At 36.2% G+C, this 17819-nt stretch overlaps 1 protein-coding gene across 2 annotated transcripts in view; it reads left to right on the forward strand.

Annotated features, from left to right (window-relative positions):
* The window catches only part of EPHA3 (EPH receptor A3), a 317639-nt gene extending 300123 nt beyond the window's left edge, over nucleotides 1-17516 (forward strand). For both annotated transcript variants that reach the window (XM_004596564.4, XM_012930186.3), the window contains exons 16-17: nucleotides 9428-9583; nucleotides 17111-17516. In XM_004596564.4, the coding sequence (XP_004596621.2) occupies nucleotides 9428-9583; nucleotides 17111-17216 (262 nt within the window). In that variant the 3' untranslated portion in view covers nucleotides 17217-17516. The remainder of the gene's footprint in view (nucleotides 1-9427; nucleotides 9584-17110) is intronic.
* The last annotated feature ends 303 nt before the right edge of the window (nucleotides 17517-17819 follow it).

Genomic DNA, 17819 nt, shown 5'->3' on the forward strand with positions numbered 1-17819 from the left:
TTGCTGGACAAAGAGTTCTCAATACATGAAATTCTCCCTAAGTTTTGTCTCACAGTGTTATTCATAAGATGACCCTTTTGTCACTGAGCCTGGAAGGTTCCCCTGAGATGTCTCAATGAGGGGCTGTTGGGACCTCATTATAAAGTTATCTGATGTGGGCAGGACTTTATATATATAAGTGTTGAGTTGTTTCAAACAGGCTTGTAAAATTCCTCCATTCTTTTTTGCACTGCCTGTTTTTTTTCCTTTTAGCCTCACACACATAGGCTCATATTTGCCCTCCTTGCTCACTGTTACATGTTGACGTAGTAGTTGCCAGCACACTGTTGATTCTGTGAAGAAAACAAATATGGCCATGGCCATTCTGTAGCTTCCACTATAGAAGACACACAATGAGCCTCAGACAAGAACAGACCACTGAAAGAGTGATTGGGAAAAAGCCTTCTGATCAGGCAACATTAGAGCTGAGACCCGAGCACATAAGCCAGCTGTTCAAAGAATTCCTCTCAGAAAAACTATTCTTGGCCTAAGGTCAATAAACTGCAAATGTCTGGAGATGAGAAAGGGTTAGACAAGAGGTAGAGGATGAAGTGATTGAAGAGTGACAAGGAAAGGAATTGTCTATGACAAGCTGAAGGAGGCAAACAGAAGCCAAAGTGCTTAGAACTACATGGACCATGGGAAAATGTTTTTTTTTTCATCATTGCTGTTGATGCTGAAATGCATGATGGTGTTAAAATTGTATTTGTAATGCAGGATTTGATGTACACCATCACTTGGTAAACAGAGAGGTAGACGTGTTTTGGGGGCAGGGTGGGGCCTCACTATAACTTTTCCTCTTCTGCTTCTTAAACAACAGCCTAGTCTCAGCAGTCACTTCTGGTTCCCTCAGAAACCCCAGGCATTTCAGAAGATAGTAGCATACATTATTTCTTGCATCTCAGATTCCTTTTTGCATCTTTTTTCTTTAAGGAAATAACTTGCTATCATGGATTTTTTGAGCCATGCTTTGGACACACAATATAAAGTTCAATGCCATTACTCTTTCACAAAGCAGTATATTTTTGCTTCTTAAGATTCTTCTGTTTTTTGTCTGTGTGCATTCTTTTTTCAGCAGACATAAAGTCCTAGAGGCTTCACACCATGCTTCTCTTGTCACTGCTAGCGCTGGGTTGATGGTGGAAACTAAATAAATGTCTTCATAATACATGAATAGATATTTTCTAATAGGATTGCTAAATTTAATTTCAACAGACACATTTTTTTAAGAAAAAAACCTTTCTAGTGTTTTTGCCCTCATTAAGCAGATATGTCAGAGTTCCATAGCAACTGGCAAAAACTTTAACCTCCTGCTGAATAATGTTTCACATACTTTGCATCATCTCAATTCCAGAACTATCCCCTTGAAAAGTCAGTGGAAGATCTTCAGTCCAGGCTTGTAGTTGTTACCATGATCCCAAATTTCTTGCAAGTTTTGTATCAGTGTGTGGAGCTGTGCCTATATAAGCATCATTTAGGATAAGCACTCTTACAGAAAAAAATGTTTTCCAGAGTTAATCTATTTTTGCTTTTTTGTGCATCTGATATATATCTAAAAGTATCTTTTCAATTTATTTTCCAAAAACACTCTGTCTTTTTTCCATGTACAATTGTAGGAATCGTCATTGAAAGCATTCTGTTTCTCAACATTTGTTTGAATTAATGATTCATAATTATATAATTCTCAAATACACCTCTCCTGTGAGGATCGTTATGAATATCCTTGCTCATTGTATGTGACCGAATAAAGAGAAGATAGAAAAGCAGGTGTTTGTGTGTCCCAATATGCTGCAAGGAGTGATAAGAAAGAAAGGGAGGATTGCAATGTAAATTTTATTTCTTCTTACTTTCAAATAGCTACATTTTCTTACAAATCAGGACAAATTAAAAAATGTGTATGTCCAATGTGCCTTAGCTGTACGTCAATATGAGGTTACAAGTGCATGTTTAGCAGTCAGTTTACACAAAGCATTTTGTGATTATTGTGGGAATGTCACTATACTTCCATTGTTATTAGCTTACCTCTAAATACAGGATGAAAAAGGATATTCACATAGCTTATAAGATCCTTGAAGATATGTAGATATTGAAGCAAATGGAGTGTTAATGAAGATATCTGAGTTCAATTACAGCTTCTTTTGAACTCTGTCAATTGTATGTAAGAAACAACTTGTATATTGGTTGAAATTTCAATAGGAAGGATCAATATGACACCATAACAGGATAGGTGAACATTTTTCAAAAGTTGAAATACTCTAAAGTACTGATTTTGTGTGTATGATATGTTGTGCAAATTTTCTACTAGAATATAAGATTAAAAAAGGAAATTACATTTTTACAGTATTTTGCAACATTTGCTTCAAATGTGAACATTGTATGCACGCAAAGGTATATTTAGTAAAATTGGATTGTATTATAATACAGATACATGAATTTTATAGTCATTTAATGGCATGATTAATTTAGATGCAATATTTATAAATACTAAATGATATGACATTCACACAATTGTTATGCAATCTCTATATAATCGTTTTCACAAGTAACAAAATTATAATGAACAAAATTATAATCCAGAAGAACATGTCAGTATTGACTTAAATTGATAGAAGCCAAGTTCTTGGCACAATGAATTAAATGATGTATATAAAATATATTTTAATGGTTATGTATTTGAAAGGCAGAGTTACAGAGAAGGTGAGGGAAGGGAAGGGAGGGAAAAGTCTTCCCTCTGCTGACGCACTCTCCCTGTGGTCACAGTTCCTGGGATTGGACTATGCTGACACCAGGAGTCTGGGACTCCGTCTGTGTCTCCCTCATGGGTGGCCTGGACCTAAGCTCCAGAACCATCACCTGCTTCTTTCCTATGCACACTCACAGGGATCTGGATTAGAAATGGGGCGTCTGGGAGTGGCACTTGTGCTCGTACATGATGATAGCATCACAGGCAGTGGCCTGACTTGCTGCTCCATTGCACCTCCATTGTACCGCAAACCATTTAGAGCTGAAATTTGAAATGGCATAAACAATTAAGCGTTCTATTTAGAATGAGACTCTACAAACCTTATCATATAAGTTAATATAACTGAAATGGTTTAAAATAAAGTCTTCTGTGGCTTTATTTTACTAATTTATAAATATTTTAATTAGCTTGTAACATTAATAGTGACAAAATAAATAACACACAGGACTAGTATGGTGGCCTAGTAGCTGGAGTTCTTCCCTTGCATGCACTAGGATCCCATATGGGCACCAGTTCTAATCCCAGCTGCTCCACTTCCTATCCAGTTCTCTGTTTGTGGCCTGGGGCAGCAGTTGAGGATGGCCCAAAGTCTTGCACCAGTGTGGGAAGACTGGAGGAGGCTCCTGGCTCCTGGCTTAGGATCACCTCAGATTTGAACATTGAGGCTGCTTGGGAGTAATTGGAGGGCAGAGGATCTATCTCTTTGTCTCTCCTCCTCTCTGTGTGTCTGACGTTGCAATAAAAATAAATCTTAATAAATAGATAAATAAATAAATAAAACATGCATTGTTTCCCCACAAAAAACAATAAGTAAGGTTTAGCAAAAATCTGATCTCTGAACATGCATTGCAATTTCTTTTGAGAAAAACTGTTGCTTTGACAAATACTTCCTTCTTCAACATAAATCTAAGTTCTAAAAAAAAATCTGCCTTTATTCTCAAAATGACTTTGACCTCAGATTCTGAAATTTACATGGTGACTTTGCTCATTGAACAAACAGAATACATAATACTTTAAAGGGAAAAATATATCAGAAATACAGGTGATCTCTTTATTTTCTCATTTTATAAATCACAGTAGCTCATTTTATCAAGTGGAGGAATTAACGCTTGGTACAATAGCTATAAATGCTAAGATTTTTACTCTTAAGTCCTGAAAGTGATTCAAATAAACACAATGGCTTTATTTCTCCTTAATATATCATTTACATACTAGCTTGTTGTGAACTATAAATATTCACATTCATTTTTAGCAAGGAATAATTCTCTTGCTACATCTGAATTTTCAATATTAAAGTCCAAAAATCGGTAGCCAAAATGAGTGTAAACTAACATATATTGAGAAATACAAAGTTTTCTACTTATGTACAGTGATTAAACCATTAACTTAAAATAAATGATAAAACATGCTAACTTCATAATACTATAAAATATGAAGGGTTTTAAGGTATAATATTATGTGATGCTACAGAACTATTATCAGATAAGAGAAAAAGTAAATACTAATAGAGTTTTGACTTGAGGAACCATTTTAATTCTATTTTTGCACTGTAATTAGTCACAATATAGAATAATTGCAATATTATACCACGTGCCTCCAATATTATCTCCTAGGTGGGATAAGTATTCAGTCATGTATTCAAGAAAAGTATACAAATCACTACTCTTTGGATGAAAAACAGTCTTCATAAGCAAAAGAGTCTTGCAAAGTACAAAAAAGTAATTTATTGTTAAAATTGAATTGTCAAAATCCTAACGCTGTGTTAAAGCAAGATCATTTTCACAAGGTTTTCTTAGGATTGGCCAGCATTAATTGGCATTTGTTTCCCGGTACCTAATGCTAATAATGACTGTGCCAGCAATGGCAGCTAAAACAGAGGCTGGCAGGAAGAAAATCTGTACATCTAATGGAACAGTATGGGTGCTCATAAAAGAATAATTCACAAAGCTAAACAGAAAGATGGAGAAAGAAAGGAAGACAAGTTATTTTTTGCTTCCCCAGAGCAAACATGTAATTTCCATGATTTCTTTTTAATGACTGTGGTCTGCGGCCGGTAGGCACTGATTTATGAAAAGCTGTAAAAGATCAGGTGGAACTCTGTAGGACATCGTTTACAGCTGCACGGATTGAAACCTATCTAATTTGTCTAGTAAAAGTGTGAGCTCATGGTGCACATCACCCAGCCTATAAATTTCCCCCTCAGACCCAACGTCTGGGGCTGGGTCTAAAAAAACGCCAGCGCCTGCAGCTGCTCAAAAGGCCCAGATTCCCTCGGTGCGCATGAAGAGACAGCAGAGGCTCTTCACAGGGAGAGACAAATTCCTATCCATTGATAAACTGTCCAGATGTCCTCTCGGAGGAGGAAAGGAACCAATTTTTATTTGAAATCCCTGGAGAAATCCTGGAAGTGGAAAAATGATACTTTGCAGGGCTGGTTATTTTGAGGTCACTGGCATTAAAATGAGGTCATTTTTTTGGTCTTGGTTGCACTTTGATCCAAGTCATAAACAGAAAACCTCAGTTGGGGTCACTCTAATCCCTAATCTGCACGTCCTGTTCTATTTCAGTTTGTTTATACTCGTTTTTTCCAAACTCTTGTTGAGTCTGGCTGGAGTGTTGAGTTTAAAAATACAAACGATTCTGAATTGAGAAGAAAAGACTCCTGCATTTTGCTGTTAGGCCCACTTCATAAATATTCTGAATAAATGTCCTGGGGTTAGGTTCTTCATACCCACAAACCCATAAATAACACTGTATTGCTATTCATGGGAGAAAGAGTTGACATTAGATTCCATACTGCAGCTACTGTAGAATTAGGCTCCGCAACGTGTATGTGTGTGAGCATGCGTGTCTGTGCATTCCTGGAGATGTTCGCATAACATGTTTTTTCCTGTCAAAGTCTTCATTTTTCTTATGGAAATTTTGTGTCATTTGATTCCATGCTGTTTTTACTTGTGCTTATTTATTCGAAGACTTATCCAAAGAGGCCAGTGTCATCACTCAAGCTTCCTAGTCACAAAGGCTATTTTACCCATGATATCCGTATTAAGACAACTCAAGAATATAAGTTTTGGAATCTGGATTTCATATTTGTATCTGTACTTCCTAAAACTCTGACGAAAAGAGCAAAAACAAAGCATTTTTGGTTATGAAAATTATCTAGGCTTTACTTCTTTTTTGAGTACAGAATCACAAAAATTATTTGTGCATATGTTCCATTAAAAATTTTAAATGTTGTGTTCATATGTTATCGCTTCCTGGATATCCATAATGGGAAGAAAATTAGTGCTTTGTTAAATGATGCCCAACTTTTATGGTTTTTTTCTTCTTTAAGAATCATTTCTGAAAGTTGGTTAAAACCAAACCATATCACATGAATACAAATTATACATATCATAATTTTTTACTTATAATGTGAACATTTTAGTATAAACGATTGAATTAATTGTGCTTCGTCTAATAAAAATAACATTGATAATTTCTAAACTTTTCAATTTTCCTCTTCTTTAAAAAAATTTTAAAGATTGATTTATTTTTATTGAAAAGTCAGATATACAGAGTAAAGGAGGGATAGAGGGAGATCTTCCATGTGCTTGTTCACTCCCCTAGAGGCTGCATGCCTGGAACTGAGCCAATCTGAAGCAAGGAGCCTGGAGCTTCCTCTGAGTCTCCTATGTGGGTGCAAGGTCCCCAGGCCTTGGCCCTTCTAATGCTTTCCCAGGCCACAAGCAGGGGCCACTGGGACACAAACCCCAGCATGCAAGACAAGGATTTTAGCCTCTGTGCTACCGCACCAGGTCCTGTCCTCTTTAAGAAATGACCATAATAAGGAGGATGAAAAATAGAGGCAGAAAAAAAAATGATAATGTCATTGTTTTCCTCAAACTAAGTGCTGAACTTGCATAAATTTTAATGAAAAATTCTATCAAATAAATTTAATGCATTAGCTCAAGATTCCAAATGAATAGCCAACCAGTTTACAAAGTTCTCTCACATACTTTAAGCAGTAGAATAGTAATAGAGGGCATTATTAAAAATCCTGGATTGAAATCTGAGTTTCATACTGAAATATTCCTCATGTGTATCAGGTAGTAAGTTGAAGGAATATCCTTAATAATAACAACCTTCCAATTAAAAATAGTTTTGAGTGTGGATAGAGTTAAAACATTTTACATGTCTACCTCTCAGAAAGATGTTCTCACTTCAACCACGAGATTTGCTGCACAGTATAGATGAAATCAGTGGTTGTTCCTCCTAAATGCAGCTTTATACAATTTTGCTTCATCTAAATAGTTCATTTTGTTGCTATTTCTAAAACTGTTATTGGAATTACCAAGTCAGGGAACTCAATTTCTAAAGTTAAGATAGATTTTTTTTAATATAGTCCTCATTTGTTTTGGTGTCTCCTACTACCAAAATACTGAATTTAAATGTTCTCAAAAGTTGAATTTGAATAGTTCAAATGATGGAATCCTTCTAAGGAGATCATTCATTTTTAGCATGTAAGGAAAACATAAAATTTTTGTTTTAAGGCATCTAATATGGAGAGTTTTAATTTTTAAAAGTATTAAGTAAATACAGGCTAAATTTAAATGGAATATAATACTATAAATTCAACTATCTGAATAAAATTTCTGAAGGGTAAAATATCCAAAAATATCTTCTAAGTTATAAAAAAGATCAATTATACTAAATATAGTTTAGTATTAACAGTGTATCTTCTTACTATAATAAAAAATTAGCAGAAGATGGAATAGAACATCCAATGTTATATCTTACTGCAATAAAGGAAGGAAATTACCAGCAGCTAGAACAGCACTTCCATTTATAAGCATAATCTGTGGAGTCATTGTGTGTTTATAAAAACAACCAACTATTCCAAAGAGGCCCCTATTCCAACTGTTACAGGGCTTCAAACATTATATCATGAAATAATAAATTTTTAATTGCTAAAAATGGTATTTAGGAAGATTATTGACTTTTCTATAGAGTACTATTTACTATGTTATTTTCTTTTTGAAATTTTTACAAATACGAAGGATAACAAATGAATATAAAATAATGCTTGACATATGCCAGCAGTTATTTAAGTACTACCTACTTAAAGATCATTTCAATTTCTTTTAAATTTTTTGATTTTATTTTTTTATTGGAAAGACAGATATACAGAGAGAAGGAGAGACAGAGAGAAAGATCTTCTGTCTACTGGTTCAGTCCCCAGTGGCTGCAACGGCCAGAGCTGAGATGATCCAAAGCCAGAAGCTTCATGCTTATCTCCCACACTGGTGCAGGGACCTAAGGCTTTGGGCCATCCTCTCCTGCTTTCCCGGGTCACAAGCAGGGAGCTGGATGGGGAAGTAAGGCAGCCAGGACACTAGCCCGCACCTATATAGATCCTGGCATGTGTAAGGCTACTATGTCTGACACAAGATCATTTCATTTTCATCAATGGGAAATCTATACCACTACCCTCATCCACGTTTTACAATGGGGAGTCAGAAAAGATAAGAAATCTTCAAGGTCACACTATGTGCTGTGCATCAAGGATTCAATTTAGTCCTGTGGATTCAATATCTGTGCCCTCAACCATTAGACTCTATGGGAAACAAAAACCCAGAGGGTGCAACATGAAATAATAAATAATTTAAAAGAAAATAGGGAAAATGCAACAAGGACAGTTATAACTAAATGTCATGGCACAATGAATAAACACCTTAGCATAATGCGTGACAAGACAGCTAAATGGAAATTTAGTTTTTTTACATGGAACTTTGTACTCAAGTTCCATGTCTTAGGAGAAGAAGAAACTAAGAGAGATATGGATAACATGTCTTCCTGGGAACTGGTCACAGCCTTGTGAGTCAAACGAAAATTAAAAACACTGGAAAAATATCCAAGGCAGATTGCTAACAGGATGCTGCTTTTGGCTCCTGAAGGATATATAGTCTTCTTCCTTTGATTCATCAGATCTTGCAGGTGTTATAGAACTACCATCACATCCATGATTATAAGAAACAGTGCTAGAATTCCTCTCCTTATTTCTAGCTGTATGATACATTCTTCTCTCAATACTAATCATGCTGTGTGGATCACAGTCTTATCGTTCAATTGATCTGTCATCTATCAGGTCTATAAAATATCATCTCTCTAATCCTATGTAATTGAATTCTCACATACTTAAATTTCACATATTGCTCCAATACTAATTTCCACCTTGGCAATTTTTATTTTGGTGTCATTAAGGCAAAATTTGATATCGAAACTGATTCCATGACCGACACGGTATAGCATTCAATGCAGTTTCTAATAGAATTTTAAACCAAACTAAGGTAATCCTTACTGACAACAAAGCAGTTAAATTGTAACGTCACATTATATACATGCTGTTCATTGTCAGAGTTTTGATGATTTGAAAAACAGTCATTAGTAGGAAGGGGGCAGGAGCACTTAGACATGATAGTCACACTCTTCCTCCAAGCTGTGACACTGAACAGATGAAGCCTTCACAGCAGGTCAATTCCACGGAGAAACAGGAGTACCACACGAGACCTGGAAGTTCCTGCTGATATTGGTGCCAAATTGTGGCAGGTCACCACTCTGCGGATTCCTCATCTCTTTCCTTTTGGATGTTTTCTTTTCTCACAGGCCATCCAACCTGCTTCTCGACCAAAGCAATGTTGACATCAATACTTTCCGCACAACAGGTGACTGGCTTAACGGTGTTCGGACAGCACACTGCAAAGAGATCTTCACAGGCGTGGAATACAGCTCTTGTGACACCATAGCCAAAATTTCCACAGAGTAAGTTAAAACTTTCTACTGAGCATAGCTTTTTTGCTTTATTCACTACTTTTTTCTCTTTTTAAAAAAATTTAATATGATTCATAGCATTACTTTAATCGGTGACGGCTTTATTTTTTCCATATGTAAAGCTAGATGTTTGAACCATCCTTTAGACGGAAACCTGCACAAAATCTACAAATAAATATTCACAAAATATCCAATATATGATCTTGTTGCAATTGTATCCTAAATTACCATCACCATAATGATGATTAAAAAACTCAAGTAATTTAATTGATGAAAATGATATGCGAACATGCTAATAATTTTCACTACCAACCTTTTAAGGATTTAAAAAGCAGCCACAAACAGAAAAATTAGATTATTGATAATGGATGAAATACATTTAAAATTATAATACCAAAAACATCTCACATCTGTATAAAGAGATAGAAATTGTCATTCACGATGCATTAGAAACATTAATGAGTCCTGTAATGCTGGAGCTGGGTCCTGGGTTATTTTGTGATTTTAACTTTCCAAATTCATAGGAGTTGGTGTCTTTCTCCCTCATGATAAAGCCCATGTTGGTTTCTTTCTCCCTCGTGATAAAGAATTTTCATGAATGCAATGAAATTCAGATGTGTGCTACACATGCAAGTGCAAGCCCTTGGCTAAAAAAAAAATGTAGATAAGGGATGAAATGATCACATTCCTGTGTATGAAGTTTTCTGTTGCCTTTCCTTCTGTGAATATGGAGAATTCAGAACTAAGCAGTCAGTCACCATGAAGGAAACATATTGAATACTATGAAAATGAAGGACCTTTTGGCTTTTCTTAAAATACTGATATTCAATGGGCAAACAGAGCCAATGTTTCACAATGTTAGCATTAGTTTATGGCTTCATTAGTATAAAGTTGATCACGATCGAGTATACCATGCAGATTTGCGTACAAAGATAGTTCTATAACAGTAATATCTTTGTAAAAGAAATAATGAACTGAAGAGAAAGGATTTATTTTAACAAAAATTCAGTGAAGACTCAAACAACTAGTTCTTACTTTTAAGGTCTGGCAGCTGGAATCTAAAGTGAAGAGTTCAAGTTGTATTCCTGATCTCTGTAAATGTAAGCCAATTTATATACTAATGCTGCTAAACTTTTTTTTCCCCTTTATGCAATGGCATTTCTCTCTGGTTTCTATTCAGACACCTGACAATGGTTTGCTCAATGACAAGAGTGACTTCTGTTACTTGTAAGCCCAGTCTCAGTTTTAGATCGGTACCTGTAAAACCATGTTTCTTTGTTATCATTCGAGGAGTGATGTGAAGTGGCAGACCGTTTGAGTTAGAGTGTCTTCCCTGATAGTAAGATGGAGTACAGTCCAAAGTGCGCACTGCTTTGTGCAGGGTGGGCAAATCCAAACGGATCCAGCATGTAGCTTGTCTGGTCTGTTGGGACTTTTGTTTGATATTTGTTGCATTAAATAAGCCTTTTATTCTGTGTCATATCAACTACAACTGATATTATAATATTTAAATCTTGAAGGCTTCTATTATCATCCTGTCAATTATTTAAGTAGCCATTGTGGAGAAGAGCAGATTAAGTATCAACATAGAAGATACAATGTAAATAGATACACAAATGTCCAATAAATAGAAAACTTCATTTATTCTGTAACATTCCAGTGGGAAACATGTACAGCCACAAAAATGCTACAGGGAGAACTTGTTATAACTGAAGATGAGAACATGTTCTCAAAAAATAAACTCACGCTAGTCTACTTAACACGCACTGGCTTTCCTGTTTAAAATGAAATGCACTGTTTATTGAATAGAGTTCTGACTCCAGTCAGCAACACCTTTTGCTTGTCCATGGTAGTTATTTCAATCAGATGCAATCTCAGGATACATTCATATATTTAAAATATTTTTATAAACTCATATTTTAGTAATATAAATAGTTAGGGTTATAATATATATAAGACACCTGCTTTAGCACACAGAAGCATAACAAAGAACAAACACAAAGTTGAACATTTCCACACCATTGCCAGATTTTCAAAGACAGAGTTATGCAAATGTTTATTCTCAGTAAAATATCAACACTCTGAACCTTTAGATAATGAAGACTATACTGAAGGAGATGAGGCAGAACACTTTTAATAAGATTAACTGCTAGCTCAGAATTTAAATATAGTCTGTCATAAGCTGTAAAATGTGGTTAAAAAAGCTATTTGATTTAAAAAGGAAAAAAAGTGTTTGTTATACTTCAAAGTAAGCGATGGATTTGTGTCATAAATGCAGTGTCAGACAATGAACTCAGTCTAAGTGGGAGATTTTATTCCACTATTATTGTGATTTTTTTATTTAAGAGGGAGAAAAGGAGAAACAGCAACAGAGAGAGGGTGAGAGAGCATGAGAGAGCAGTCACACACCGTTTTACATCCCAAATGCCTGCAATGAGAATTCATCTGAAACCAGAAGCTAGGATGTTAATATACTCTTGTAGGTGGTTGGCATGGCTCGGATTTACTTGAGCCATTGCCACTGACTCCTGTGATTTGCATGATTTGTCAGCAACAGGGGTGAGTGCTAAACCCAGGAACTCTGATTTGAGCTGCTGGCATCTAAGTCGCTGGTGTTACTACCTGGCCTTCAATTCATTATCCTTTTTTTTTTTTTTTAGATTTATTTTATTTTATAGGCAAGTCAAATACACAGAGAGGGTGAGAGACAAAGAGGAAGATCAGTGATTCATTCCCTAAGTGGCTGCAACAGCTAGAGCAGAGCCAGTCCAAAACCAGTAGCTAGGAGCTTCTCCCAGGTCTCCCACGCTGGTGCAGGATCTCAAGGCTTTGGGTCATCCTCCACTGTTTCCCCAGGCCACAAACAAGGAGCTAGATGGGACGCAGGACTGCCAGGATTAGAGCCAGTGCCCATACGGGATCCCAGTATGTGCAAGGCAAGGACTTTACCCATTAGGCTACTGTGCTGGGCCCAAATCAATATCTTTATTTGAGTACACTGATTGTGCATTAAAGATAGGGCTGACTTTTCTTGTATGACTCTGAGTTTCCATCCCAACAATATTGTGTCTCCTCTCGTTTTCCCTCTTTTTGAGTACAGTATACAATCAATATCTTTTGCCCCAAAACTCTTTGCAAATGGTGTTTCTTGGGCCCGTGTGGCGTGGCCTCGCAGTTAAAGTCCTCGCCTTGAATGCCCCGGGATCCCATATGGGCGCCGGTTCTAATCCCGGCAGCTCCACTTCCCATCCAGCTCCCTGCTTGTGGCCTGGGAAAGCAGTCGAGGACGGCCCAATGCATTGGGACCCTGCACCCGCGTGGGAGACCTGGAAGAGGTTCCTGGTTCCTGGCTTCGGATCGGCGCAGCACCGGCCCGTTGTGGCTCACTTGGGGAGTGAATCATCAGACGGAAGATCTTCCTCTCTGTCTCTCCTCCTCTCTCTGTATATCTGACTTTGTAATAATGTAAAATAAATCTTAAAAAAAAAAAGAAAATGGTGTTTCTCCTTTGAATGTTCACGGTAACACATACCTTATTTCTCTAGTTTATGTTATAAAATGGAGAGTTAATTAAAAGATTCTTTAACATATTACAAACTTGAGTAATTTGAATCAGTTAATTGCACCATTAATGTTATTAGGTATGTCACTAGATATTTTGCATTTCTATTTGTAGTTTTATTGTTTGTGGCCTATTGTTCAACTTTGATTGCTGTCATAACTTGTTTTCTTTTTTGCTGCTATCCAGTCCCAATTCAGAAATGATTCGCTTGACTAAACAACAATAGATTCTCATACAGTAGAGATATTGAGGAGCTATTGAACTTCATTTTTCTCTCTCTCTCTCTCTCTATTTTTTTTCTGCACAGACTATCAAATCATGACAAAAGTTCTATGGACTTTCACATACAAATAAATATGAAATTACTTCAGTTAATTTAGGGACTTAATTAACATATAAATTACTCAAGTCAACCGCTTTTCAAAAAATGTCTGGAAACTATACAGTTTTATTTCATAAGCATTTTTAAAAGATTTATCTGTATATTTATTTGAAAAGCAGAGTGATAGAGAGAGAGAGAGAGAGACAGACAAAGGAAGAGTGACTTCTGTCCTCTAATGCAGTCCCCAAATGGCCTCAAGGGTTAGGGCTTGAATAGACCAAATCCATGAGCCAGAAACTCCATGCTGGTCTCCCATGTGGGTGGCAGGGGTTCAAACCTGCCTTTTAAAGTGCATTAGCAGCAGAAAGCCGCATCATTTAACAGAGCAGGCTGGATTTAAAGGTTACTCTAATGTGGGATGCCAGCATCACACACAGCAGCTTAATAAATTCTCCCTTAGTGCTAGCCACTCAACAAACATTTTAGAAAGTATGATTTCATAGTCAAATATTGATTTAAGAAAATTGAAGTGAGAAAGTAAGATAGAAAAGGAAACAGCACTGAGAGTGTAACTAAAAATGTGTGTGGAATGAATACATTGAGGATTAATTGCAGTGTGTCATTATTCCTACACCTTTAGATACAATTTTCAATGTAACCACCTATCCTTTTCCTTAGAAGTACACATATATAACACATGTTAGCATCTTGTCTCAATTTCAAGTTACTCTTTAGTATTGAAATTTTCAGTCTTTTTCTGAATTAGATGATCCACATGAAGTGAGCACAAAAGTAATAGTATTAAAATGTTTTCAGGCTATTTCCAATATGGCAGCACGGTGAGTAGATGAATTTTGGACAAGAGTAGAGACAGGAAAAAGCACCATGAAATCCCAGCAACAGGATGACCCAAAAAGTTAGTTTCCTTAATCTTCTTTTCTAAAATCCAAAATAACCACTTGCATTAAGTAGAAACAAAATAGTATGTCTATTTGCTTCTACTGAGTTCCCAGGCACAGAATTTGAGACTGGTTCATGGAAGATTTGCTGCATAGGGTGTGTCTCAGAGATGCATTGCTTAGACTGATGATGAATATCCAAGATTGATCTGTGAACTCTCAGCATCTGATATTTTCCCAGATATTTAGGATGAGTGATTCAATTCAGAGGAGACAATCAGGGCCAAGTTCATAGCTATGCTTAAATTTCTCCAAGAGCTCAGAAAACAAGTGCGCTACATTGGAACGTTTTCCTGCTTTTCATGACTATCACTTTATAATTTGTAAAAGTAGAGGAAAAGGAAGAAACAGAGAAAACTTTCCATAAGTTATGAAGAAATAATAAATACAATGAACAGAAAGATAAATGAATAAATCTAAAGTAAGGATCTGTTCATTTGTGCACTGTATTTCAATCTGTCCTGTTTTCTGTCTCTGACCTCGTAAGTTGACTTGTTTATATTTGGAGATGAGTGGGTGAACATCTACTGCTCTTTTTAAGGACAGATGCATGGGACATGAAAAGCATACCTCCCACACTAGTGTTTCTTATGAGAAGTTCGCCAAGGAATGTAGATGGAGAAGGCCTCAAGTAACATACAAGTTGTGCAAAGAAAATTAACAGTCCTTCAGATGGCACAAGAGAGGGAAACTGAAGAAGATATGCAGAATGAATTTCTATTTATTTCTATATAGTTCAACTCCCAGTTTTTCATTTTTGCATGCCCGATACAAAGGAAACCCATCTGTGTATATATGTATGCGATATGTATGCGTGTTTAGCTATGTGTGCTTTTCTTCTTATCATCTCAGTCTGTCTTATATTCCCTACCAAATGGTACGTTATTTCATGGTCAATATCACCGGAAAACTACATTTTGATTTTTTTTCTCTGCAAGTATAAATTTAATGATATGCCCTTGCTAAAATGTCAGCCATGTTTTAGGCTTTTGTGGATCAGAACAAAATAAATAAGAATCTCTGTTTATATTACATTCACTTTCTTGTGAGATAAGAAGGATAAAAGGAAAAATGATTCAAAAACAGGTGATATGCTAGGTGTCAGGAAAGTTTTTGAGGAAAGTGGAACAGGGAAGACAAGCAAGAAGTGTAGATGTAGGTAGAGGGAGATTTCACAGTATTATGTAATGACAAAACATTTCCAATGGAGGGAGATATTTGAGTAATGACATGAAAGGAATGAGCATAAGAACTAATTACTTGAAACAAAAATATGTAATTAATAATCTCTACATGGTTTGCTAGGTCATGACTTCACCAAATGAAGATTTTTATGATATTATCATTTTAACACCTTAAATTTTTTAAATTTATAAAGTGTTCTTGTCATATTTTTCTACACTAAAAGAATTTTGTGCTTTAAAAAAATTGACCACTAAAAACCCCCAAATTTTAAGACTAACCAATAATAGATTTTTTTAAGATTTATTTATTTTTATTGGAAAGGCAGAAATCTAGAGATAAGAAGATACTGAGAGGAAAATCTTCAATCTGCTGGTTCACTCCCAGGTAGCACGAGGGCCACATCTGAGCCAATCTGAAGCCAGGAACCAGGAGCTTCTTCTGGATCTGTCATGCTGGTGCAGGGTTCCAAAGCTTTGGATTTTCTCTATTGCTTTCCCTCGTCACGGACATGGAGGTAGATGGGAAGTGGAAGAACCTGGAAACGAACTGGCACCCACACAGTATCCTAGCACATGCAAGGCGAGGGTTTATCCACTAGGTCGTGACACTGATCTGGCATAGAAGTGCCTTCATTCAGATGTCAGCTGAGGTATCAGATGTCAGATGTCTGAGACAGGACTGTGGAACAAAGTGCTCTTATCTTCCTTCTCCAATGCCATTGTTACAGATCGTAAGCATTATATAGAAGTTCTGGGGCTCTAATGAGGAACACTTATATAATCATTACAAGTGAGCATTTTCTTAAAATCTGAGTGTAGGGGCTGATTGCTACTTCTGATGTATCCTGGCAGTCCAACAAGTTTCTGAGCTAGCTCATAGTCAAAAGAAGAAAACTTACACAAGAATCTGTGACCATTTGTATTAGTTTCTTAGAAATCTGATGACAAACAGGAATTTACTATCAATAATTCCCGAGTCCGGGAGTGAAATCAAGATGCTGTTCTGCCATCTCTAGCGTGGAATGTTTTCTTCCAATTCAATGAGAACCCTGCTGTCCTTTGGCTTGTACAAATACCATCCCAGTGCCCTGCTTTCTGTTGGCAATTTCTTCTCTGTGCAACTATGTATCCCCTTTCTGTATCTTCTAAGGAAATGTTCATGGATTTGGGGACCACTCTTACCCAGTGTAATATTATCTAAACATCTGCTTTAATCTGAAAATATCCTGTATCTAAATAAGATCGCCCTGTGAGGATCTGAGTGGACAGAACACTTGGGAGGAATAATACTTATGCATTGTACCATTTGCATCTTTTACAAGATGGAAATGAAGTAGTTAAGACATAACTCTTGGACAATGAGAAAACCAGAAAAGTAGGGCCAATGGTACTGAGATGCATAATTGTACAAGTTTTACTCATTTAAATTCTTTGTGTTTCTAGCTGTTCTGGAATCCTGATCCTCACAGACTTTTTCTCTTCTTTTTATAGTGACATGAAAAAGGTTGGTGTTACCGTGGTTGGGCCACAGAAGAAGATCATCAGTAGCATTAAAACTCTAGAAACACAATCGAAGAATAGTCCAGTTCCGGTGTAAAGTGTCCGTTCTGAAAAGAAGTGATGGCTGAGGTTCATGGTGCATTCCACCTCAGAACAAAACTGCTAGTTCAGGAGATACTTGTGGAAATTCCAAGTTCAATGAGACACTCAGATATGAGTACAAATGCCTTAAAATGAAACTGAAGAACTCTTTATTTTCCCCTATCATTTACGGTATGGGTGGGTGGTGGTAATTTGTTTTGTAAATTCTTTTTAATATCTGATGTGCTAAATTAAAATTCTTCAGCTCAAGATGATGAAGAAGTAGCATAGAGCCATTGATGCAAACCATCATAGAAATAAACAAGGGAATTACGAAGAGGACACAGTGGCTTTGTTTATGAAGAGCCACAGAAGAAAAGGCTTGTGATATTTTTATACAAAGAAGAAATCTGTAACAAGTATTTTGTTTCCTTAGAAGCAAGAAAAATAGGGGCATTTATACCTCAAAGTATCTGGCCATATTTACTACCTTATCATTTTTTTTTATTCTCTCGTATCTGTTTAAGCATATACAGAAGAAATCTGTAGCTGTTTTAAGTATTATACACTTTGAATTGTTAGTTTACTTAAGAACATCATGTAAAAAATGGGTCTTAAT

The sequence above is a fragment of the Ochotona princeps genome, chromosome 3, assembly GCF_030435755.1.
Source record: "Ochotona princeps isolate mOchPri1 chromosome 3, mOchPri1.hap1, whole genome shotgun sequence".
Lineage (NCBI taxonomy): Eukaryota > Metazoa > Chordata > Mammalia > Lagomorpha > Ochotonidae > Ochotona > Ochotona princeps.